The following is a 23,339-nucleotide window of genomic DNA, read 5'->3' as shown; positions in this document are numbered from 1 at the left end:
GTTGGCTATTTTATCCTGCCCCCCCCCCCCTCCTTTTTCTTTTTTTTTTTTTTTTCTTTTTCCCCCGCTGCGTGCATCCAAACACATCGCCTCCGCTCAGGGAGCCGGATATCTCCACCCCCCCCCTCAAAAAAAAACCCACAAAACTATGGCTTTTCCAAAACCTCCCGATGCCTCCAACGCCCCGAGGAAAAACCCCAGCCTGCTGGAGATAGGAGCCCTCTGCTTGGACTCGGAGATCATCTTCGGCTTCACCAGCCACCTCCTGCGGAGGAAAGCCAAGGTAGGGGGGCCTCGCCCCGGCTGGAGACCGGGCGGGGGGGGGGGGGGGGCGCTGCTTGCTTTGCCCCCGGCCGGCTCTCGGGGAGGTCGAGCACAAAGTTGGCGATGCGAAGTTGTCGGCTGCCGCTCCGGGGCGGGTTTCAGCACCACGAACAGTCCTGGAAGCTCCGCGGAGGTGCGCGGGGGCTCCGCGCTCCCCGCCCGCTCCCGGGGGCTGCTCCCCCCCGGGCACCGCGGCGGCTTCGGAGCGGGCGCGGTGCGCACGGCGGCTCGGCGCTCCCGGCAGGGTTTTGGGGGTTTTTAATAGGGAAAGGAGTGGCTCAGCCCGGCAGCACGGCTCAGCCCTAGCTGCGGTGGGGAGCACATGCCTTTAGCCCCCCCCCGCCGCCCCGTCCGACCTACGGGGCGCGGGGTTTGGGGGGGTCTTCCCCGGGCGCACGAAGTGTCGGAGCCCCGCAGAGCCCCACCTGTGACCGTGCTGCCCCCCCCGCTGTCCCCATTTGCCCCCTCGGGGTTGAGCAGCGGGGACCGTGCAGCCCCCGGGGGCGGCTGCCACCTCCCGGTCCCTGCTCTCCGCCTCCTCTCCCAAACTTTACCGGGGCTCCGAGGGGCGCTGCGGGGGCATCCCGGGGCGCACACGGCCACACACAGCCCCCCCGGGGACACGCACCCATTTAGTTGGGGAGGAGGGGGGGGCACCCTTCAAACACCTGCTGGGCAGCGCCAGGAAAGTTTAAGCAGCCGAAGAAGGTGTCCCTAGGCGCGGGGGGACGCACTGATTTTCAGACAAATTCCTGCCCCCGCTCCGTGCTCAGATCACCGCGGCACCGACCCCTCGGTGAGGGGCAGAAAGCTGGGAGCTGCCCCCGGTGTCCCCCCCGCTTCGACGCGCACCGGGGCCGTGCCGGTGGCGCTGCGGGGCCGGCAGGTGGCGCCCTGGTCACGGCGACGGTGGCGGCGGCGACAGGAGCGGGGCTGAGCCCCGCGGAGCTCGGGCACGTCCCGGCCCTGCCCCGCCTGCGCTCCCCGGGGGGCGGCGGGCACCGCGCCGGCACCGGGACCGGGCAGCCTTGGGGAGGGGGGTGGGTGATGGAAAGCGGCGCCTGGTGCCCTCTCTGGGGAGCAAAACTTTAAAAAATGAGATAAAATAAAAATAAAAAGTGCCAGCTACACGAGCCGGGGCGGCAGCCAAGCAGACAATTAGCTGCTAACGTTAATTTCTCCATCTGGCGGGGGCATCCCGAGGAGGGGCTGCGGAGCCGGCACCGGGGGTCCCGGGTGGCTGCCCGCCTGCGGAGGGGGGGGTCCGGGCCCCGCTGCGCCCCCCCAGCTCCTGAGGAACCCGAGGTTTGGGTGTGCAGCTTGGGTCGAGCCGCTTTAGGTTTCATAGGGTCACTGCGAAAAGACATCCCCTCTCCTCCCAAAAAAAAAAATAAAACCCAAATCCCAGCCCGCCCCGTGCCGGCCCCGCTCACCCCACCCCACCCACCGCGCCCAGCCCCTCCTCCCCTGCCGGGCGAGCACTTTTGCAGCTTTTTTTCCGACGTGCTCCCGTGCTCCGCGTCCTTCCCCGGGCCGCCGTGGGGAGCTCGCTGCGCCTCCCTCTCCCTCCCCAAAGCCGGCTCCTTGGGCAGCATGGCAGGCAGCATCACCTAGCGCCCTGCGCGGCGGCCCGGACGGAGGGGGGCAGCGACGAGATCACCCCCGAGACCCCCCCAAAAGTCTCCTTTCCCCCCACCTGCCCGCGGCCCCCGAGCCCCACCATGGGCCGGCCGCGCCGCCGGGCTCCGCAGCGCCCGCAGTAGCGGAGCGGGGGCTGCCCCCCAAAGCCCACCATGAGCACGGCCACCGGCAGGAAGGGGCCGGCAGCCGAGAGCCGCGCACCGGGGGTGAGTTGTAGCAGCGCTCCTCCTCTCCTTTCCTTTCCCTTAATTTAACTTTAGGGTGAGTTTTCATCCTCTTTAATATATGTATATTTTTCTTCTTACTTTCCCCGGAGGGAGGGTGGGAATGGGGTCCCCCCCCACCCCGCCCCATGCGATGCGGGGCTCTCAGCTCTCTCCTCTCTCCGCAGGTGGCGGAGGGGAGCGCGGTGCGGGAGCTCTCCCCGAGGAAGAGGCCGGCGGCCGCCGCCGAGGAGCGCTGCGCCAGCCGCCCGCCGCCCGAGGGCGCGGGGGCCGCCGCCGGCACCGAGCCGCGGCCGCTGGAGCGGGCGGCGGCGGCCGGGGGCTGGTGCCGGAGCTGCCAGGCTCAGCTGGCCGAGCTGCGGAGGCAGGCGGCGAGGCTGGCGGCCGGAGGCTGCCCTCCCAACGCCCCGCCGGTAAGTGAGTGCAGCCCGGGTAAGGGGAGGGAGGCCGGGACTCCCTTTCTCCGGTCTCTTCAGGGGAGCGGAAAGTTGGAGGGGGCGCGGGTTGAGCGGGGATGGAGGGGCTGCCGCAGGCTCAGCACGGGTTTGTGGGCACCGGCTGCAGGCAAATAGCCCCCCGAGGACGGATTTGGGACCCTGAGCTGATGAGTTTGGGGTGGGCTCGGCAGCGCGGGGCCGTCGGGTTTGCGGGATCCCCGCTGCTCTGTCCCGGTGTCACTCCGGGGAGCCGGGGCTGGGGCTTTCCCGTGCCCCGGGGGGGGCTCTGGCAGCCCCTGGGGGAAGGTTTGGCAGAGCGGAGCTCCGACACGCAGAGCTGCACGTGTGTGCGCTCGGCCGCGCAGTTCTTCTTTCTTTATCGGAGCTCTTTAGTATCGCTGCTCCTCTCCCTTCAGTAAGCACGTGAAAAGCTTTTAAAAGGAGAGGCAGGTGGAAAAAAAAACAGAGCCTTGACACCTGGGGAGATCCTCGGGGTTAGCTGGCGGGGAAGAGAGCAGCAGAAGACGCTGTGGTTCTGGTTCAGGGCACAGAAAGTGTGTGCTGGGTTTTTGATAACATTTGGAAGTAACGCATTGTTTTCCAAACAATGCTTATCGGGATGTTTGCAAGAACGGGGGGGGGGGAGGGTCTGAAGAGGAAGCCAAACCCTATTGACCTTCATTTTCATTCAAAGAGTTCCTGTATGATCTACAGAATTCCCATTGAATCTAAATATAGGTTTGTTTGGGAGTGCATTGTAGAGCAGTGTCCGAACGCGCCACCAGGTTCATATTCTCAGGCCTGATCCAGAGCCCTTTGAAATCAACAGGAGCCTCCTTAGTGACTCGCAGGGTTGGGAGGGAGCACTCTTTTCCACGGTGTGAAAGGTCCCACATCTCACCTCACTGAAGTCAGGACCCCCGGACCTGTTGGTTTCTGGATTGCCAGTGGAAATAAGTTTTGTTTTGTGTCGTACAGTGCCTGCTGCAAGGGGGTGTACACAAAAAGCCCCCTTCCCATCCCCGCAGCGGGCTCTTTGCAGTGATGGGAGCGAGCAGCATCCTGCCCTGAGTGGGTCCCACAGGTGTTAGGGTGAGGAGGGTGGCGAGCAGGGGGCTGATTGTGTGGTCTCCTCCCTGCCAGTCCCAGGGGGCTTCCTCCATAAGCCCTCGATGATGGGTAAATTAATCCCCCTTTTCTGCAGGGTTTTGAGGCACGCTAAGGAAAGTAATGAAATTGTCATCATCGTGGTGGCAGAGCCTTGACAGACTTAGTCACGGAGTAACAGATACCTGCAGGTTACTTAGTGAGTAGCACACAGACACTCAAATTTCTTCAAAAATCCATCTTCCGACAAGTGTGAGACCTCTAGCCTTAATTGCAAGCTCGGAAACCCACTAATCCAGGCTGGCGAGCGGCTCCTCAGGAAGGAAGAGGCAGTGACCAGCCCCGCTTACTGCCTTCTGAGTGTGAAGTAGGTTAGCAGGAGATAACAGTCAGTGGTTCGGATACTCAGCTGCTGCGAATTGGCCTTGCAGTGGGAATCTGATGCAATAAGCTGGCAGTTTGAGCACTCTGTAATGTCTGTGCCAGAAAGGCAGCTTGTGTTGTTTTTTTTTTTTTTTTTTTCCTTTCTTGTTTAATTATATAACAAGACGCCTGAAACAGCAGCTCCGCTCCGTAACAGCTTCGTGCCCATACAATAAAAGTCCAGAGTTTCTCATAATCTCTTCTAAAGTACTGTCGAAGGGAGCAGCTCCTGGCTGAGCAAACACCAGAAGGCTGCTGCTTGGAGCACGCTGCTCTCTCAAAGGAGCTGTGTCCTTTGCCATAATAGCGGCGGGGATCTTTCAGCAGAGATTCAGCAAGGTTTCCACACCTGGTTCAAAACCCTTTGGAAAGATGGGTGGGTGCCTCGGAGATGAAAGAAGGGCTAGTTTCCTGCTGTTGATATCTGTACTGATGAAAGAGAGAAGTTGTATTCTTATGCGTGGGGCAGCTGACAAGGGATTGAATTCACATTAGAATAAAAAGCCAAGATGCTGTTTGCAGTCTGCAGGGATAACAAATCTAATTGCTCGAGACGGCTATGATTCATCCAGTTTATATGTTGCTGTCCTTTCAATTAGACATATTTAAAATATATAAATAATTTAAAGTTTCGGTGCTCAGATGTTGTGCATTGATTACAGAATACTGTTAGTTGTTTGGGTCTTTTTAAAGTCCTCCAAATCTCTGTTGACAGATGGTATAAAGATATACCTCTTTGCTTATGCTAAAACTCCTCAGCGATTCTCTTAAATGCAAGATTTACTGCACCCTCCACCGTCGATTCCCTTCTTCTCACTGCTGCTGTCTTTACAGTTTGCTGCCACAGTGAGGCCTATGAGCGAATGAAAATGTGATTTTTCACCCAGCAAGGATGAGAAAAACAAAAACAAAAACAAAACCAACAAAACAAACAACAAGGTTTAATCTTAAATTATTCCAGATTAGCATTGTGGTGCTGCAGTATCAGCATCTGTTTCTGGGTCATATACTGAAATACTGGAGGAGAAAAAAGAAAAAAAGGTGCCTTGGTTTATCCCTAATTAAAAGTTTGGTGTGTGCCTTGCAGGCTGTGTCCCTGGGGAGCTGGTAATGGATCCCCAAGCTCTTCCTCCCAGGGCTCTGGCTGGAGGCGAGGCCAGGTCGATGTGCCTGGATGTTGCTGCTGTTGGCAGCTGTGGGGCCGTGGCTGGGAAATGAGTTGGTGGTCTCTGCCTCGCTCCCAGTTGGCAAGGAGCCTTGTCGCAAAACCACCACAACAATTACCGCTAATTGGCATCATTGTTGGCAGTTTCACAAGAGAGGCTGAGTGACTGAATGAGGATGTAGATTAAATTAGTAATAATAATACTTAGCACCTAAAATCTTCGCAGTACTTCACAAATGCTAATTAATTAATTTGCGCGGTGCCCCTGCTCAGTAAACCCAAACGTGCTGCTGTTTCTGAAGAGGTGTGCACTGGTACGAGGCATACGTCTCCATGGGGAAGGGGACAGGCAGGGACTGTCCGACATGGGATGTGCTGCTGCATTGCTGGAGCTAAACTCCGTGCTCCCTCCTGTGCTGGCATGGCCTTAGGGAGGTGCAGCACCCCAGAAATAGCAGATCCCTTGTGGGTAGGGGACAAACAGTCTCTTGATATGAGAAATGTGCACGCTAATGCAGCTACATCCACAGAGGGCTTTTCTTCTGGTGGTAGTATTTTGGTTGTAAAAAAGGGGAACAGTTACACCTACTTAAACTGGAATAAGAGCTTAGTAGTGATTTAAAAAAACAAAACAAAAACAACAGAGGAGGCCAAGATCACAGGAAGTTTTCTTTGGAGGCGATCAGCAAGGAGTTCACTGTTCCTCTCTGCCTGGGGGTTCAGGCACCTCATTTTGGCTGTCCCCAGCCCGAGCAGCACGTGCTGTACCTGCTGCCAGGGCAGGTGGTGCTAGTGGCAGCAGCAGGGAATGGGGAGGCACATCTATTGCACTGTGACTCCAGTTCGGCCAAGTTGTTCCAATCTCAGTTTTTGAGAGCTTCTTTTCTTGCCTGTTGCACAGTGTTACATGAGGCACACCACTGAAAGGCACTCCGAGACAAAGGAGTGAGTGCATGCAGTTTACTGCTGGTGGGATGGAGAACATCCTCTGATAACTTAAAAACCCCAAATCCTGTGTTCTTTGCATTCCTAGTTGACCCGGTAAGCCATGGTTGGGTACAAAGACGCATCTTGCAAATCCTGGTTTTGAGAGAGTGTTGGTGACCAGGACAGGCCGTGCCTTTGGCTGCTAACGAGCTGTGAATCATTTGAGGGAGCTAAGCAAGTCCTAGCCCGCCGTGTCCTTGGCAGGGCTCCGTGTTACACCAGCTCGAGACGGAGGAAGCCCTGGCTTTCCTGGAAGAAGGGGAGGAGAGCAGAGGCTTTAGGCACGCTGTTTGCACTGGCGTGTCTCAGCTGTGCTCCCACACCTGCTTCTTACCAAAGCGATGGTCTCTTGGTACACCTGTGTGCTGCTGATTGCATCGCCTGAATGGGAAATGAAGAGCAAAGTTTTGGGAACAGCATACGCTTTCCTGTGGGTTTCTCACCTGTGCTTGTGGATGCTTTGCTCAGCTCCTGGCCCTCCCTGTGCCTCTTCACTGATCCCAGGTGTTCCTCTCTGTTGCTTGATGGTAAGAGGCAGCAGGTTCCCCGTCCTTGGGGGATGCACACCCCCTGTTTGACTGGGAGTGAGCTAATATTCCCTGGCCACCTGGCTTCTGCCGAACAATTAGTAGCTGGTTGGTCCTGCACAGCTTTTCTCAGACTAGTTTGTGGCAGTTCTTGGCCCCTACTCTGAGTCTCCCACCTCAGATTCAGATCTTTTGACAGGTTCAAAAGCTGTTGAGGAGGGCTGGCAGCAAGGAGGATGGGGGAAAGACAACGTTGCTGCTCTTACTGCTTTGGAAAAGGAGGCTAAAAGGACAAAGCACAGGACTGTGGTCCTGATGTGCAGGGGCCAGGTGTGCTTTGTTACTCCCACCTTGGCTGCTCTGACAGCAGGGTGTCAGCAGGAATAGGAGTAAGGAGAGCTCCCTGACCTCTGGTACCCGTCTCCTTGCTGTTGTGTGGACTTCTGTGTGCTTCAGAAGCCAGGAGCCTGTGCTGCTCACAGAGGAGCCTGGCAGTGAGTTTTGTGTCTGTGCAAGGACACTGTGAGCTCATGGCTCCCTGAAATAGCAAGGTTTTCAGAGTACCTGGACATTTCTCTGAACGTCTGAGGTGTACATGGAAGATGCCTAAACTTTGAGAAGCAAGCCCTGACTTTTTGTGGAGTTTTTCTTCCCGTGCCCACTACTTTCTGTTGATGTGTCAGCCAAGTCTGTTGAGTGGCAGGATCACCTGGAATCCGAGAGCCCTCTATTACATAAGGGCTGTTTTCCTTTTCATGGGAGGCCTTTCTCTTACTGGTTTGACGTGGAGAAGGGATGCTGAGTGGGAGAATCATGCCTTTTACAGATTCCTCTGTAGAGGAATTGAGTTTTCAGGACTCTTTACAAGCACTAAGTGCACCTTAAACCGTTCTATATTTAACACTTCAAAAATGCATAAGTGGAAAAGTAAGGTCTCAGTTAATAAATATGAAACTACAGGGCATTTTTTTGAGATGCACTTTTAATATTTAATTCTGTGAGAGAGACTCTTGCAGAGACTTGGCTAGTGGAGTGCTTGAGGCTATGAGCTCAGATGTGGATTGCAGGTATGTTTTGCAGCCTAATAAAGGGGTTAGTGACAACGCCGTGTCAAATGTGTTGACATGAGCCCTTTGCTTCCTTCAGCCAGTGCAGCAGTCCCCGTGCTGCATGCTAGGCTGTGGAAACTAATCGTAATGAGTTTACTTTAGACATCTAGGATTTTCAAGCATGCCCTTTTAAAATACAGGTGAGCAGGATTACCTCGCTGTACAGGTGCTGGAGGCGATAGACCTCCTCACTGGGGGATCTGAAGTGGGGGAGCGGGGATTGCGCAATTAGCTCGAGGTACTGCGGTCTCCCGGCTAGCTGGGGGTAATTAGTACTGCTGTGGTCTCCGCAGCTAATGCCTTCAGCACCCTGCCCTATTAGGGGAAAGGGAGGAAACGCTTAAACCATTTCAAAATCCCAGGGGGTGGAAAAGAGCATCTGCTGCTAACATCTGAGGTTACTTTGAACCTGTTGAAATATGTAGTCGCTGCTTTATTGTTTTTGCCAAGAGTTTCCACCTACGGTGATCCCAGCCTCTGACTTTCACGGGGAGGTTGTAGGAGGCAGTAGTCATCTGCCTCCCCCGTGGCCCGCAGCAGCTGATAGTGGCTGCTCCTCCGAGCCTGACAGTGCAGGGTGTTGGAGTAAGACAGCTGAAACCACCAAGAGATTTGTCTTTTCCAAGTCTAGGATCACCCACCACGTATGTGGTTGCTGCTTGGGAATTCTACCACTGATTCTCCCTCCTTGGAGATCCTCAAAAGCCCTCTGGACGTGGTCCTGGGCAGCCTGCTCTGGGTGCTCTGGTTGAGCAGAGTTTGGACCAGGTGGCCTCCAGAGGTCCCTGCCAACCTTAATCATTCTGTCAGCCTGCAGTAACTGCCCTCTGTGGGTCTGAATCCTTTCTTCCCACTGTGAGGATGCTGATGTGAAGAAGAGCCAGCTAGTCCCAGGGTTTTCAGCTAGCTGATGAGCAAGTTGTTGTGAAAAGTGAGCGTAGATTTTGTTCCACCTGGTGCAGAGGAGAAAAATCTACTTGGAACTGCATGTGTGTCCTGTGGAAGACTTTTCTATGATGATGGTGTTGTCTTTCTTAAAATTGTATTGCCTTCATGAACTGGGTCTGTTTGGGTATTATTCATATTATTCACATTCAGTATGTAATTTGGGACTATCATATCCTGATTTAAAAAAAAAATAAAAAAGACTTACTGGAAATTTATGGAGTTTGATTAGTCTGAATTTGTCTCCTTGTCTTCTGACTTTATACTCGCAACATTGGAATAATTCTTTTGTACTTAAATTTCTGGTATATCCCTGAATGGAAAGCATCTTCAGGATCATAGGAGTCTTGTCTCTGTTAACTGGCTATGCACGTAATCAGGAACAGGCTGATTTCTTTCATGAGTGCTTACTAATTGTGTATAATATTTCAGATGAGTGCCTAATAGGAGAAAAACTTGGGCCTTAACTTTCATGAGAATCGGGTCTCCCACTGCCTTTGCCATCAGGAGGAATTGTTCAGACACCGGATAGGGATGTAAGTCTTGAATGTAATTCCTAGGTCTGTCACTGCCTTTGTGTATAAATCTGGACAAGGTGGCTTATATACATGAGCTTAACTTCCCATTTGTCCAGCAGAGAAAGAATTTTTCTATCTTTTGTCTGTTTCTCATAAAAACTTTTTTTCGATGTGGACTCTCTTGCTGTTTGCTGGTACAACATTGAGCATCATCGTCTATTGCTCTTAGGGGGGCTGACTGCTCTTGTAATACACATAACAAGAAGGAATAATAATAAATAATAATACAGAGAAATACAGCAAACAGTGGACTTGCAAATGAACTTTCAGGTTGTGTGTAACCAGGGGCAGGGGATTTGAGGTGGGGAATCTCTGCAGCAGCAGAAAGAGAAAAGAAAGCCAGGGGCTTCAGATAATCCATGAAGATAGTAACAGGGACTCCTGAAAATTGCCGGTTCTCCAGGGGGGAGCATTGAGGCTGTGGAAGGTGCTGCAGAGGATATCCAGGCGAAGTGGAGCCTGCTTAAGTAGCAGGTATCAGATCAGTGGAATAGAGAGCTATCGATGGTATCTAAAAGGGGCTTATCTGCATACTGCGCTGTGCGTCCCCATGATGAAACTAGAAAGCTGCCTTGGGGAAATGTGGTGTGTCCTTGCAGGAAATCGGGGAACTCTTCAGTGGCTTCAGCACGTCCTGCTGCTGTTTAAGTTTATGCCAAAGTGTGTTACTCATTAGTTTTTCATTAAAAATATTTTATTTTTAAATGGGGGGGGGGGGGTTGGGGGAGGAAGAAGGGAAAGCTTTGTAGAGACACCCCAAAGAAAAGCTTCAAGTGATTATTCCAGGTGAAGGGGAGGGGGCAATGCCACTTTGCAGAAGCAATATATTCCTTAGGATAAATTTAAGTAAAAGCAAACTTTTGGTGCATAGTTCTTTGGACCAACTTCTTTGCTTTGAAGCTGAATGAAGGCGTAGTTGACAGATCTTCATTTTCATCTTGGAAAAAAAGTTTATCTGGTATAAATAAGCCTACCTATTTTAGGCAACATTGTTGTATGTTCTTCTTGTCACTAAGAGTCTGACTGTTGGGTTCATTACCCTAATATAGAGTGAATCAGCGAAATCTCAGCACTTGCTCAGAAAGGGAAAAAAAAAAAAAAAGGTTTAGGTGCACCCAATTATCCTTCTTTCTGAGTCAGGCCTTAAAATCAGTCCTTGATCAGCATTCCTGGAATTTGGCAGGCTGCTCTGAGCTTCTGCTGGGGCTGGGCCAGCATTACCATATGTCAATACCTGTGCAGCATTGATTGAAATGCTGGGCAGCTGTGGGAAAATGATCAATTTTCATTTAGCTCTTAGCAAATCTTCCCCTGCTATTGCTGAGGGATTTTATGCTGCTGGGTGAATAGGATGGGAAGTGTTCTGTACAAAGCTGAAATGTGATACTTCTGGCTAGGCTGGGCATTGACTGGCTTTCAGCATTAACTGCAAAAGTGAAGTATTAGTCCTAGTTCTCACAGCCTTCAAAAGATTATGTTTAAATGTGTTTCCTGTTTTACCACAACACACAACTTGTTACAGCATAGTTTGTGTTGCTGTCAGTGTGTGTAGATTGATCAGTGCTGGTTATACTGTAAATGGGCAGCATTTGGCTTTGTGCTTGGAGTTATTTGGGAAGTTAGGTGTAGTCAGTTTGCATTGTACGCTTTATTGCCGTATGCTGTTCCTATTTCATTGTGTGTGGTAGTGTGTATTTACTCCTTTTGGCATTGTTGCTACCCTCCTGGATCTCAGAGTACAGCAGTTTCCTAGTGTTTCATAACAGTTTCAAAAAGCTTCTGTGTAACTTCATGAAATGAAGGTGTGTTTTTTTTTCAGGGTTTGCCTGCTGCTTTTGCATCTTACATGGCTCCTGAGCAGTTCAGAGGTGGTGGCTGTGCCCATGGTTCATTACACAGCCCTTGGCAGAGCGGTGCCACTCTGTGTTCAGAGATCAGCCTGCTGGGGTGCCTGAGGTCAGTGGCACCATGGTGGACCTGTGGTATGTGTCCAGTTCCCATGCCAAAAGAGGGCCATGGGGAGTTCTTGTCACCTCCAGACTGCACTCTGGCTCCTGGGACTCTTTGTGATGTGGCAGTCCTAACAGCTGCCTGGAATATGAAGCAAGTAGCTCATATGATCAGGAAATCTGTCCATCCTTTTTTCAATTCCTTTACTGCTTTTGGGTCATCTGTAGAGGAACTGGTCTCTCTCTCCTGCTCAGTGTGGTGAAAGCATTCAGCTCTTCCCTTGGTAGCACTTGGGTCCTCATTGAGTGCTGCTGGATGAAATATGCTGGTGTTGCGACAGACCCCCTCTTTGACACCAAATTGTCTGGAGTGCGTCGTGTAAAAGCAACTGCTTGTATCTACTGCCCAGCTGCAGCCAGGCTATAGCAAACAATGGCACAGTTCCCGGGAGGAAAAGTGGCTGGGAGCCAAGCCTTATAAATGTACTTTGTCTGTGGAGTCCTTAGTTGATGCTGGTGTGGAAGCAGCTCCAGAAGCCAAGACCGCTGAGAGGCCTGGGCAACCAGTCACCAGCCCAGACTGGGAGCATCCCACATGGCCTGTTTCAGAAAAGTAAATGATTTTCAGCTGCAATAAATAGTCAGCAGAAGTTGGATGGATCTGGCCTGTGTTCAGGCAGATAAAGCTTGGCTGATGATGCCAGAGCTCTTGACATCTAAATGACTGAAGAAAGTGTAGGGAAATAGTTGAGCGTGCTAATCCACGGCAGCCAGAGCAAGGGGGATTTCGCTTTCCATGTGGAGAGTCTGCTTGGGATGAGTGTGAAGAGCATGTGTATTGGGTTTATGTGGCAAGGTTTTGGTAGTGGAGGAGCTGCAGGGGTGGCCTCTGTGAGCAGAGCCCAGCAGCTGCCCTGTGTCAGATCAGAGCCAGCTCCAAAAGGGACCTGCTGCTGGCCAGAGCTGAGCCAGTGAGCGATGCTGGTTGGGTCTCTGGGAGAGCAGATTGAAGAAGGAAAAAAAAAAAAAAATGCTGTGCAACTGCAGCTAGGAGAGAGGAGTGAGAACCAGCCCTGAAGACCTGCAGATCAGTGCAGCAGGAGGGCTGGAGGTGCTCCAGGCACGCAGCAGCAGTTCCCCTGCAGCCTGTGGAGAGGCCCCTGGTGGAGCAGGCTGTCCCCCTGCAGCCCATGGGTCCCACATGGAGCAGATCTCCACGCTGCAGCCCCTCCATGGGTGGAGGAGCCCCCGGTGGAGCAGGTGGATGTGGCCTGGAGGAGGCTGTGGCCCATGGAGAATCCCTGCAGGAGCAGGCCCCGGGCTGGAGCTGCAGCCTGTGGAGAGGAGCCCACGCAGGAGCAGGGGGTCTGGGGGGAGCTGCTGCCCACCCATGGGGGACTCGTGCTGGAGCAGTTTGCTCCTGGGGCATGGATCCCGTGGTACAGAGCCGTGTGGGAAGAGCTGCTGCCTGTGGGCAGCCCCTGCAGGCTCAGTTTGGGAAGGACGGCATCCCGTGGGAGGGACCCCACGTGGAGCAGGGGCAGGGAAGGACCACGAAGGATCAGTGGAGACAAAGCATCAGGGGCTGACCTCAGCCCACATGCTCTGTTCCCTTGTGCTGCCTGGGGGAAGGATGTAGAAGAGGGTGGATGGGGGGAAGGTGTTTGTAGATTGCTTTTATTTTCTCACTGCTCTAGTCTGCTAGTGATAGGCAATAAATTACATTAATCTATGCTAAGTCAGTTTTGCATGTGATGATAACTGGTAGGTGAGCTCCCTGCTCTTATCTCCATCCCTGAGGCCTTTCCATCATATTGCCTCCCCTTTCCATTTGAGGAGTGGGTGTGAGAGAGCAGTTGTGGTGGACTTCAGCTGCCCAGCAGGGTAAAACCACTGCAGCATGCCGACTACTTCCAATGTTGGGCTCTGTGTTAAAGCATCAGATTTGTCTTGGTGCTTTGGCCTGGATTTAGTAAAAGTGAGTGCTGAGTGTTAGGAAAAGGAAGTTTGGCTGACCTGGGTATTATTTAAGAAGTGTTAGCCACGCTTTGATAATGCATTGCTTTTGTACTGAACATGTGTTGCGTAGGGACCTATGTTTTTCCATTGCGAGAACTGATGCTCCAGTAACAGAGAGGAAACCAGGCTGGATCTCTGATATAGTCACCACATAATCCCCAGGTGTATGCCCTAATGCTGGGTGTGTTGTGAGGAAGAGAGGTGTTCCCATACTTGTCTGGCCCAGGCCATCTGGTCCCATGGAAGCAGTCATTAGTGATGAGAAATCAAGCCCTACAATTTGCCCTACAAGATGTGTAAGAACCCTAGTAGGGATCCAAAGTGGCATTTGAAGGATGAGGCAAGGCACAAGGGTGTTTGCCACTGTCACTTCAGGGCAATGCCAGTGCTCCTTTGCTGGTAGGCGGGTAGATGGGAGGGCTGGTTTGTCCCAAATAGCACTTTGAGAAATGTCTTAGCCTTAATAAGAACTATGGGTGTTGGCAGAGCTTTTGTAAGCTATCTTGAAACCTATTCTGTGGGTGAAACACAGGCCAGGGTTTGGCCTGTAACTGTTTTGCCTGTAGCTTGTAATTAAATATAAAGCTAAACCCAGACTCTCCAGTTAACATATTCATATCTTAGTGTAGCTTGTGTAACTGTGAACGCAGAAGTGAGCTGTTCTGCTGTCTTTGGAAGATTTTGATGCAAAGAAAGGGTACATTTGACATTCCTCCAACAAGCTCCACGAGGGTGATTTTGTGTGAATGATTGAGTGGCATGGAAGCTGTGTAAGATATTGTCCATTTGTGGGTTTTGTAAAGAGGAGATACAGTTGAAGTACTTTATAATATGCAGAGTCTCAGTGGTCTGCTGAGAGTGCTTCCTTAAGCAATTACCTGTAAGAATAAAATAAAAAGCATTTATTATTGATACTCACATTCCACATATTAAGAAATATTTCTTCTGATATTGTTAATTTTTTATTTGTAGGCTCCAAAGGAGCGTAGAGTAAGACAAATGTGATGGGGGAAGAAAAATATATGAGTTAATGTATTAAGTTTACATATTTTTCATTTGATGGATTTATGGTTTTTAATTACACCTTCATGTCTTGCATTGGGATCCCTGGGGGCCCTTTCTGAATTTCATGCTTATACTCTTATAAATATGAGATGCTTTAACCTGCCACCTTCTGCATTCTTACTGCTGCTTGACTGACCTCTGGTGAAGTTATTTTCTTTATTCCGGTTTAAAATTTGAGACACCAGCAAACAGCTGAACAATTAGAAAGCATTTATGTGATTTAGGATTTCTCAGCCTGATATGTTGTACCTGTGAATCCCAGGCTGTGAATGGGTTTCTCTGCTGCTTTTTTGCACAGCAGGGTGGACTTCGTGCTCAGCATTTGCAAGTCTGTTCAGCAGTAGCAGCACCCCGGCCTCAGCTTATGCATTTACTGGCTCCCTCAGGGCTGTTTGGCAGTGGAAAGTCATGTCTTTGCTAACAACCCTTTGTGAAGCCATGGCTAGATCTAGGGAAGAGTGTCTTCAGAAATACATGTACGTAGTCCTGACTCAGGCTGTACGTCTCTTTACTTCTGTCTTCAGTTACCTACAGCACTGGATTCTCATTCAACAACAGTTTGCATCGTGGTTCATTTCTTGGAAGTGGAATTGGAATTTCCACCTGTGTTAACAGGTGGAAAATGAAGCCTGTTGGCACTGTGTGGTTTCAGTTGATTGACACCAGTGAAACAGCATTGGATCAATGTGTTTATTTCAAATTAGTTTCTCTACATCCTCTTTAGCAGCACATCCTTTTCATTTTTCTGTTCAGGGGCAATATGATTAGCTGTGTTGGGGACAGACAGTAATGACTGGATGTAGTTTATCCACATCTAATGGCAGTTCATCTAAGAGGCAAACAACTCAGACTGATAATACACAAACTTTCTAAAAGATGTTTGCCTTTGGACTGATGCTGAGCGTGAATATTCAGCCCAGCCAGTGGCATTTGAAAGCAGTTGAAGTAAGAGGGGGTATCTAGAGGTGTTGCTTTTAGGAAGGCAGTGAAAGGACACCTGAAGAACAGAGTTGATGCTGCACCAGCGTTATAGTATCTGAGACCCTTTTCTCAGATTCATGTTCTGTATGCTTTTATTATTCTGGTCATGACTGCTCCTAAAGAGCAAAACAGCTCTGATTTCTGCTCAAAAGAATTTAGTTGGGTTGTGGCATCCTATTGCCAAGTCTTTTGATGACATGGAAGATGTGTTATGTGCAGGGCTGGCTTTTCAGACCCACCTCAAGTTCTTCACTGGGCTTTTTATTACTGTAGGAAGGCTTGATGCTTGTAGGATTGGGTGCAATGAAAAGTAGACAGGTAAAGAACTGCAATGCAGAATAGAGGTAAACGCTTGACCCTGGGAAATGAACACAAGTGAGAATACAAAAGCATTATTCTGATGATGCTTTGGAAAATCTTCTATTTTTCTGTATTTTCTTGTAGTTTTTATTTCAGTTCTTTTTGCTGGCCCAGGTTTGGTCTGATTTTCTTTCCTTTTGTCACTGGAACAGCAGCCCTGTTTGCTGGTGTTGGGAAGTAGTCCAGGGCATCTCCTCTGCTTTCTGAAGGCTGTAGTCCAGCTTTCTGTGGAGGCAGAGAAAGGTCTGGTGCAGAAGCTCACCTCATTTAAGCATAAGGCTACAGAAGCAGCTTATCCACATCTAAAGGAGTGAGCTGAAAAACGTCTGTGATTGTTCAACAAGAAAAAAATGTAGATCTACTGAGTGAAAAATCTGCTTCTTTCTATGCCTTGACAAGATCCTTTAAGTCTGTGGAAGAGCAAAGAGTTAAGATAATCCTGATCTTACAGAGGAGTTAACCCAGAGTCTTGTATCTCAGCTGAGTACAATGCAGGAGTGTCATCACTGTGAGATTAGAATAAGCTTCATTATCTTCAAAGACTGTTTACTTAATGGTTTGGAAGCTCTGTTTGTAGGTAGAGGTAGGAAATGTCCTCAGGCAGGCAGGAGCTGATAGCGTTAAATAGAGCAGCAATGTTTCTCCTTGCATCTTTACATCATGTGTGTGCTTCTCCCAGCCTGCTGGCTGCCCCTGCTCTTGTGTACACCATCAGTGTGGAGGTCTTTAAGAGACTGCCAAGGTAATTTTGGATGCTCAGCACTGAGCCCAAGCTGTCTCTTTGTAGCTTTTGGATTATTTATTTTATGTCCTAGCACCTGAGGCCTTCATAGGTTAATTATGTGGTCAGTCTTTAGCCTCTGTGGTGTGTTTTTTTTTTTTTTTTTTTTTTTTTGTCATCTGCCTGTTATTTTCTTCCAAATTTCTGTGAATCTTCAGGGGAGATGCGCTTGCAGGGCATACACCTGAGTGCCCATTGCATGTTTATCTGGGGAACAACGGGTAATAAAGGAGAAGGGAGCTGGGTATGCTGCTTTTTGGTGTTGGGCTACCAGTGGTGAGTCTTGTGGTGTGATGGATGTGGGACATGTGTCACCGTGTGTCACTGGCTCTGCTGGGAGTCCCATTCTGTCACGGGAAGGAGTTGTGGAGATAAACATCCCTTCCGAAACCCTAATGTGGTAACCACCTGAGGAATCAACTTCTGCAAATCCTGGGACGATACCACTTGTATTTTTCTTACAAATATACATCAATACCTTTTCCTTAAAATGTTGGTTAGAGATCTTTTAAAATCTCTGAGTAGAGCAGTGCTACCTAGCTTTGGATATTCCAGCTATCGCTTGTAGTCATGTAGAAGAAGATATGAAGTTGTTTTGAGCCTTTGGAGGCTCCTTGTGCAGGACTTGGATCTTTTCTGTTGTCCCATCCGCAGAGTGCCTTTTGATGGCAGTGAAGTCACTTCTAATCTCTAGTACAATTTGTGCAGCCTGCTTTGTAAAAGCTGCAATAAATTTAATTTGGAATCTATTGGGATATGTAAACGTGTCCCACATGCAAGTGTTTAGCTCTTCCATTTTTCTCATGAGAACATTACTGTAAAAGTGGTTTTAAAAGCAAATTTGTGCCTCCTTGGCACTTTTTTTTTTTTTTTTTTTTTTTAAAGACAAAGCAGAGATGCAGTGTTTTAGGCAGATATATTTTTGTTCCCAGCTGTTTTGAATGCTCATTTGATGTTAAGTCTTTGTTCAATCCAGTCCTATGTCATTAATGACTCTGGAGTAAGTAGGTATGCAGAGCCGGAGGAAATCCTGTTTCATATGTTCCTATTCTAGGAGAGCCTCAGAAAGACTAACAATAATGCTGCTTGGTGAGGTAATGGGTAAACATAGTAAGAAATAAAAACGTGCTTACTCCTTACTGAAGCAGAAAAATAGCTTATAAAGCATAATGTTGACTTTGATACGTGTAGATAATCTGACCTGCTTCAGTCTGTGGATTAAGACATGAGCTACAGCCGTCAAAACAGGAGAACCTGTCCCTCTGGTTGTAAAGGAGTTGTCAGCAAATGTAAATGAGAATTAAAAAGAGGTGGGAGCCCAGTCATAACCCAGCGAAGTCATTTTAAAGGCTCGTTTTGACTTCAGTGGTCAGTTAATTCCTGTCTGAGGTGGAGGGGCATGTTGCGCAGCTCAGCACTGCGTGTTATCACAAGTCTGATTTCGGTTGCAGTGACAGGGTGGGTGGTGCACAGAGAAGCTCTCGTGAAACATCAGGTTTTTACCTCTTCATGTGCCTTTTGAGACACTGGGGGAAACTGAAAATGTGGACTTCTCCTTCCCTTTGTTGAGGGAAGTTTAGTAGGAGAGAAGTATTTGTTTTCAAGAAGTGTTTTCATAGGAGGGCAAATTTCTTCATCAGGTTCTTCAGGAAGTCAAAGCTGGATTTAGAGCTTTTGATCCTGGTCAGTATGTAGAAAAACAGGATGAGATTTTGGTAGAAGTTTTGGGAAACGGACTTTTATTTTTTATTTTTAGAAGAAAACATAAAACTGCATGACTTTTCTTGAGCCAGATTCTGTAGCAGCTTGTGTGAGCACAGTGGAACATCCTAACTCCAGCCTACTGTCACTGTCTGTGCTATGGACTTCCCTAGGGGCTAGGGCAAGTCAACTAGCAGTACAGACTTAGATGTATTTACCTATTTCACATATGCATCACTTACATATAGGCAATGCACTAATATGCATACCAGACCTGTGTAGTTGGTATTCCTTACATTGCATCATTTTTTTTTTTATGTGCATTACTCTGGTGCATACACTCAACTATAGTGCCAATCTCACTGTACCTTCATATTTTTGACTGTGAAACAGCAGTGATGCCTTTACTTTGAGGAAGTAGGCAAAGTCGTACTTGTGGCACACCTTAAGATCACTTAGAGGTTATTAGCTTATTTAAATATTGGAGATTTATCTTGTTTTGCTTTATTTGATTTCTTAAATGTCAGCTGCTATGAACTTAGGATTTGCCTCTCTTGCTTGGGGAATGTCAGCTGAAGAGAAGGCAGTGGATGTGCTAAAAGCCTTGCTCCCCGAAGAATTTGGTTTGCAGTGTTTTTAGCTGGGGAGAAAGCTCAGTGACAGCTGCCCTTGGCTTTTCCTTTTCTTTTTCTTTTTCCCCTAAAAGTTGCCATCTTACACTGTTTAATGTTGAAAACACTGCAACACGTTTACCTGTGCAATGCCTTCCAGGCGGTGAGAGAGAACTGAGGAATGAGAGCAAGCCTGAGTGTGCAGTTGGCTGGCTCTTGGCTGACCTAAGCTGATGGCTCTGTGTGCAATCCTGATCTCTGCCAGCTTGAAAGAGCTCCTGATGCAACTGCCTGTGTGATTCCTTTTGACTCATGGGCATGTGCCTTCCCACCTCATTGGTGGGTGCAGCTACTTTCAGTGCTTTTAGCTCTCCTACTGTGCTTCTGGAAAGGATGACCCAACCAGGAAGCCTTGTCCTAAGTATAGAGAACTCCTCCCTGATGCTGGGAGGGAGCTGAACTGCCTGCTTATATTGTCCATAGAGGAGCAGGCAGTCATGACTCCCTGATGTGAACGGTGGTTCTCGGTGAAGTATTTAGGCTAAGGGGGTGAAGGAATGAATATGCATTGGGTGCCACAAGCCTGCAACTGACTGGTGGAAAGTGCATAGGAAAAACTGCTTTGTAATTCATACTTGCAGCCTCTCCCTCCCTTGGGAGCCCGATAACTGCATTACTGGCTCCAAGATGCAGAAGGGAGGGAAACTGTCCACGAACAGCTGCTTTCCAGAAACGCTTGAGATCAGAGTCTAATGAGCGTGTATCACCTCTAGTGTATCTTGCTTGTTTCAGGTTATGTTGTGATGGCAGTCCTGATCATTATCTCATATTAATTTTCTAGAGCATGATGTATGTGGATACACCTACTGCACTCAGATTTCACTGTGAGATTAGAGACATGTTTAGGAAATTAGTAATGAGAGAAAAACGCGTAATTAAAAATGGTATCAGTTTGGAAGCTCATCCATCTTCAGCCAGCTTTCTGGAAGAGAAAGGAGTCTTACACAATGCTTAGTGGTGGGAAAACGCATTTGGCTCTCTACATTTTAAACAGGAAGGAACTATTTAAATGACAGACTTACAATAGTAATCAGGGCATTTACTTGGGAACATTGGGTTGCGTATTGTAGCTGTGTGATGCTGAGGTAACTCAAACTGTATAAAGTTTAGAAGGATCTCATTATATTTGTTTTAATGATGCCTTCAGACAATTATTTTGATTTATTTGGGCCCTTTATAAAGTAATTGGGTCCTTGGACTGAAAACAACTTTTGTATTTTGAGATAGCCACTATTTAACATATGTAAATCTGACTATAATGTTACGAGGTTGCACAGTTAACAATTTATTTGTTTCCTGAGATGTGCAATTTTATATGAAATGTCTTAAATTCAGTATGCAACAGAATTTTAGCACTTCATCCCCAATGACCATTATAAAATTGCCATATGCCTAAAAATGTGCTCAGCACAACTGTGATTCTTCTGACTCTGAATTTTCTCTCATTTTATGAAGGGATCCTTAGATCAGAATAAAATTACTCTTTTTCAGCAGTAGGATAAACACCATTTGGTTATATATAGTTCATTATAAAATACCACTTATACAGATTTCAAACAGTACACATAGTTTGTTTGCGTTCTTTATGCCATTTTCATGAGCAGTTAACAGTAATGTTGTCTTTTTTTTTGGTCATGATACGTTCATAAACTTTGTTATCTTTCTCTTTGGTCCAACTTAGAAACACCCAAAAAACTGAAGCAGATGTCAGAGCAATAACCAGGTGTACATTGTAGTACTTAGCAAAGTTGTAATTGCTGCAGGGATGTTTCCTAGTTAATGGATCTGTTTATTAAGCGGTTCTATCTGTTGTGTCTTGCTCAGGAACTTACCTTACATATGGTATTTTGGGGCTGAATCTGGGTATGTTATCTAGCAACAACCTCAGAATAACCTTGCTGAGGGAAGTACTTCTTCAATTGCGTTTTATGAGGTATAGTCTACAAAACTGCTGAATGGCTTGGTGTGCAGAGCTCTGTGTAACTTGTGAGTTTTGGTAAACTCATTAAATTTTCTAGAGTTACAAGTTTGAAACAAGGGGGTCTAGACCCAGCTGGGCCTCTGAATGTGACCAATATGTAAATATTTATCCTTGTTGACTCTGTAAGCACTCTGTTGTAACACCAGGCAAGGAGGGGGGGTAGTTGGTGGCAGGCAGGACGGCTCTGTCTTCAGCTCCAGAGCAAGAGCAGAGCATTTTGGGGTGGCTCTTGGGTGGCTGACTGTTAGAGACGATGGCTGCTGTTAGCTTGGGAGCACAGCGGGCAAGAAAGGTGTGGCCAAAACAGCTTGCAGAAGACAAGCAGTTCTCAGTGGTGCTTGGGGTGGGAAGCTGTTAAGTTGGTGGCCAAGGGACCTTGTGTCTGGGAGCTGGAGGTCAGCAGCAGTGATGGAGAGTGGTGGCAACTCCCCAGTGTTCCCTGTAACATTCACCCATGGAGGACTGGCCTTCCTGGGGTGGTGTAAGAGGCAGCGTGGTCTTTTGGATACTCCTGTGGAGACTGTGCTGTTGTGGATGGAATGGGGAGATGTGGATGTAGTCCAAGGTTGTTCACAGCTGCCCTGTGCTTTAAGCCCAGAAGCAACTACATGGTATGAAGAGGGGACCCTTGGTCATGTTCTTATGCAGTACTGCAGGTTTGGACCCAGGCCAGGCCCTGGAGCCAGAACTGGGTCTTGTATGAGCAATATTATGTATTGATGGAATAAAGAGAGAAAATCTTTTCCTAGGAATTAAATAATTGCTTCCCTGATGAAAGGACCCAACATCTGGCTCTTGTGCTCCATGTACTTTGTCATGTAGATGTAACTGTTTGCTTTGTTCCTGGCAGTAACGTTAGGTTATTAATGTATGAAGCTGTTTCCAGGTCAGTGGAAAACTGCATATAAATCCTGATTACATGTAGTTGATTGTCTTTAACTCTTTATAAGATATAATTAGTGTCCAGTAATCATATTGTGGTGCTGTTACTGTGATTACACTGGTAGTTAGTGTGCAGCACAATTCTGGTTTTATAGAGTGGAGCTAATGTTAGCTTGATTAAAATAAAGGATAAATATCAGCCTGTGGTGTTGGCCAGTTCATTTTCTCACCTTTCTGCAGGCCAGTTTCATTGACTCCTGCAGTTCTGAGATGTGACTGCCTGCTGCCGAGTGGATTCAGATTAAAAAGCTGTGATTTTTTTTTTTTTAATATGTGGAGCCACTTTCAGTAACAGTGTCTATGATGGGAGGGAAGCAGTGGATTGCAGCAGGGTCTTCAAGGACAGTGACTTGGTACAGTGCTAGTGCCTAGAAATGTTTTGATCCTATTGTAATGAATAGCTGCTAGTTCCTGTTGTTGTTTCTGTTTTGATTGAGTGCCCAGCCGGTGTATGGTGGAGATAGGATGTTAGGGCAGGGAAGGGAAGTAACTGTCAAAAGTGCATCTCCCTTAGGAAAACAAGAATGTGGAGGCACAGTAGAGTTGGGGCTTAAATAGCACTTATTTTTCCTTGGTTTTCGTAGTGCACTGATTGTACGCAGTTTTCCACGTGTTGGGTAATGGAAAGTTGGCCCTAGAGGAAGTTACTTTGTAATTCAAGTTTGGGATTATAAAATCAATCACTGTTGGGTCACTAATTGGTGTGGAAGATAGGAATTTCCTATACAGTATGCTAACTTCATTGTTTTTTTGGCAGTGTGTGCACAGTGGGCTGTTACAGCGATATTCTTTCCTGGTTCTGTTGTTAACTCAGGAAAAGCATCAGGTCATTTATAGCTACACCCAGATTGCCTTTTTTTTTCTTTTTTGTTTCAGAAGAGTTAGGAGGAGAGGGAAGTTTGATGTCATGTAGAAATCTGCATGTGTTGTACGAAGTTTGTTTTCATCTGTCTGTGGCATAATAGCGAAGCTTGGCAGCCATATAGTAATCGTGAAGATTGATTGCTCTTGGTGTTAAGCATCTCGCATCTCTGAGTTTATGTCAACACAAGCCTTCTTCCAGCAGCAGCATCTGGCTCATTGGCAAGAGCTGCGGGCAGTTGTTCTGATTGCTCTGGAGATGCCTCTGGCTGTCATGTGGCTGCTGCCTTGGCCGTGCTGCTTTGTTATTCTAGCTGGTCCCATTTTCATTTATTTATTTTTTTGGCTTACCTTTGATTCTGATGAATTGCTCTTGAGATTGTGGTCTTGAATAAATCTTGCCTAAGTTCCTTGTGCAGGGACTTCCATGATATGATGATGTTAATTTATTTCATTGAGTGCTGATTGAAGCTGGAGCAGTAACATCCCAGTCTGTGCCTTCTGTGCAGGTTTTTTCTGTGAATCACAGCATCAGTCTTGTGAAGTAAAACACATTTTTGA

At 48.2% G+C, this 23,339-nt stretch overlaps 1 protein-coding gene across 1 annotated transcript in view; it reads left to right on the top strand.

The window, feature by feature from the left end:
* Nucleotides 1-1,857: 1,857 nt before the first annotated feature.
* KIF26A (kinesin family member 26A) overlaps nt 1,858-23,339 on the top strand; it is a 100,207-nt gene continuing 78,725 nt past the window's right edge. Inside the window, exons 1-2 of the mRNA XM_032188360.1 lie at nt 1,858-2,171; nt 2,357-2,602. Of these exons, the coding sequence (XP_032044251.1) occupies nt 2,118-2,171; nt 2,357-2,602 (300 nt within the window). The 5' untranslated portion in view covers nt 1,858-2,117. The remainder of the gene's footprint in view (nt 2,172-2,356; nt 2,603-23,339) is intronic.

This window comes from Aythya fuligula, chromosome 5, assembly GCF_009819795.1.
Source record: "Aythya fuligula isolate bAytFul2 chromosome 5, bAytFul2.pri, whole genome shotgun sequence".
Lineage (NCBI taxonomy): Eukaryota > Metazoa > Chordata > Aves > Anseriformes > Anatidae > Aythya > Aythya fuligula.
This window is presented reverse-complemented; position numbering and strand designations above follow the sequence as displayed.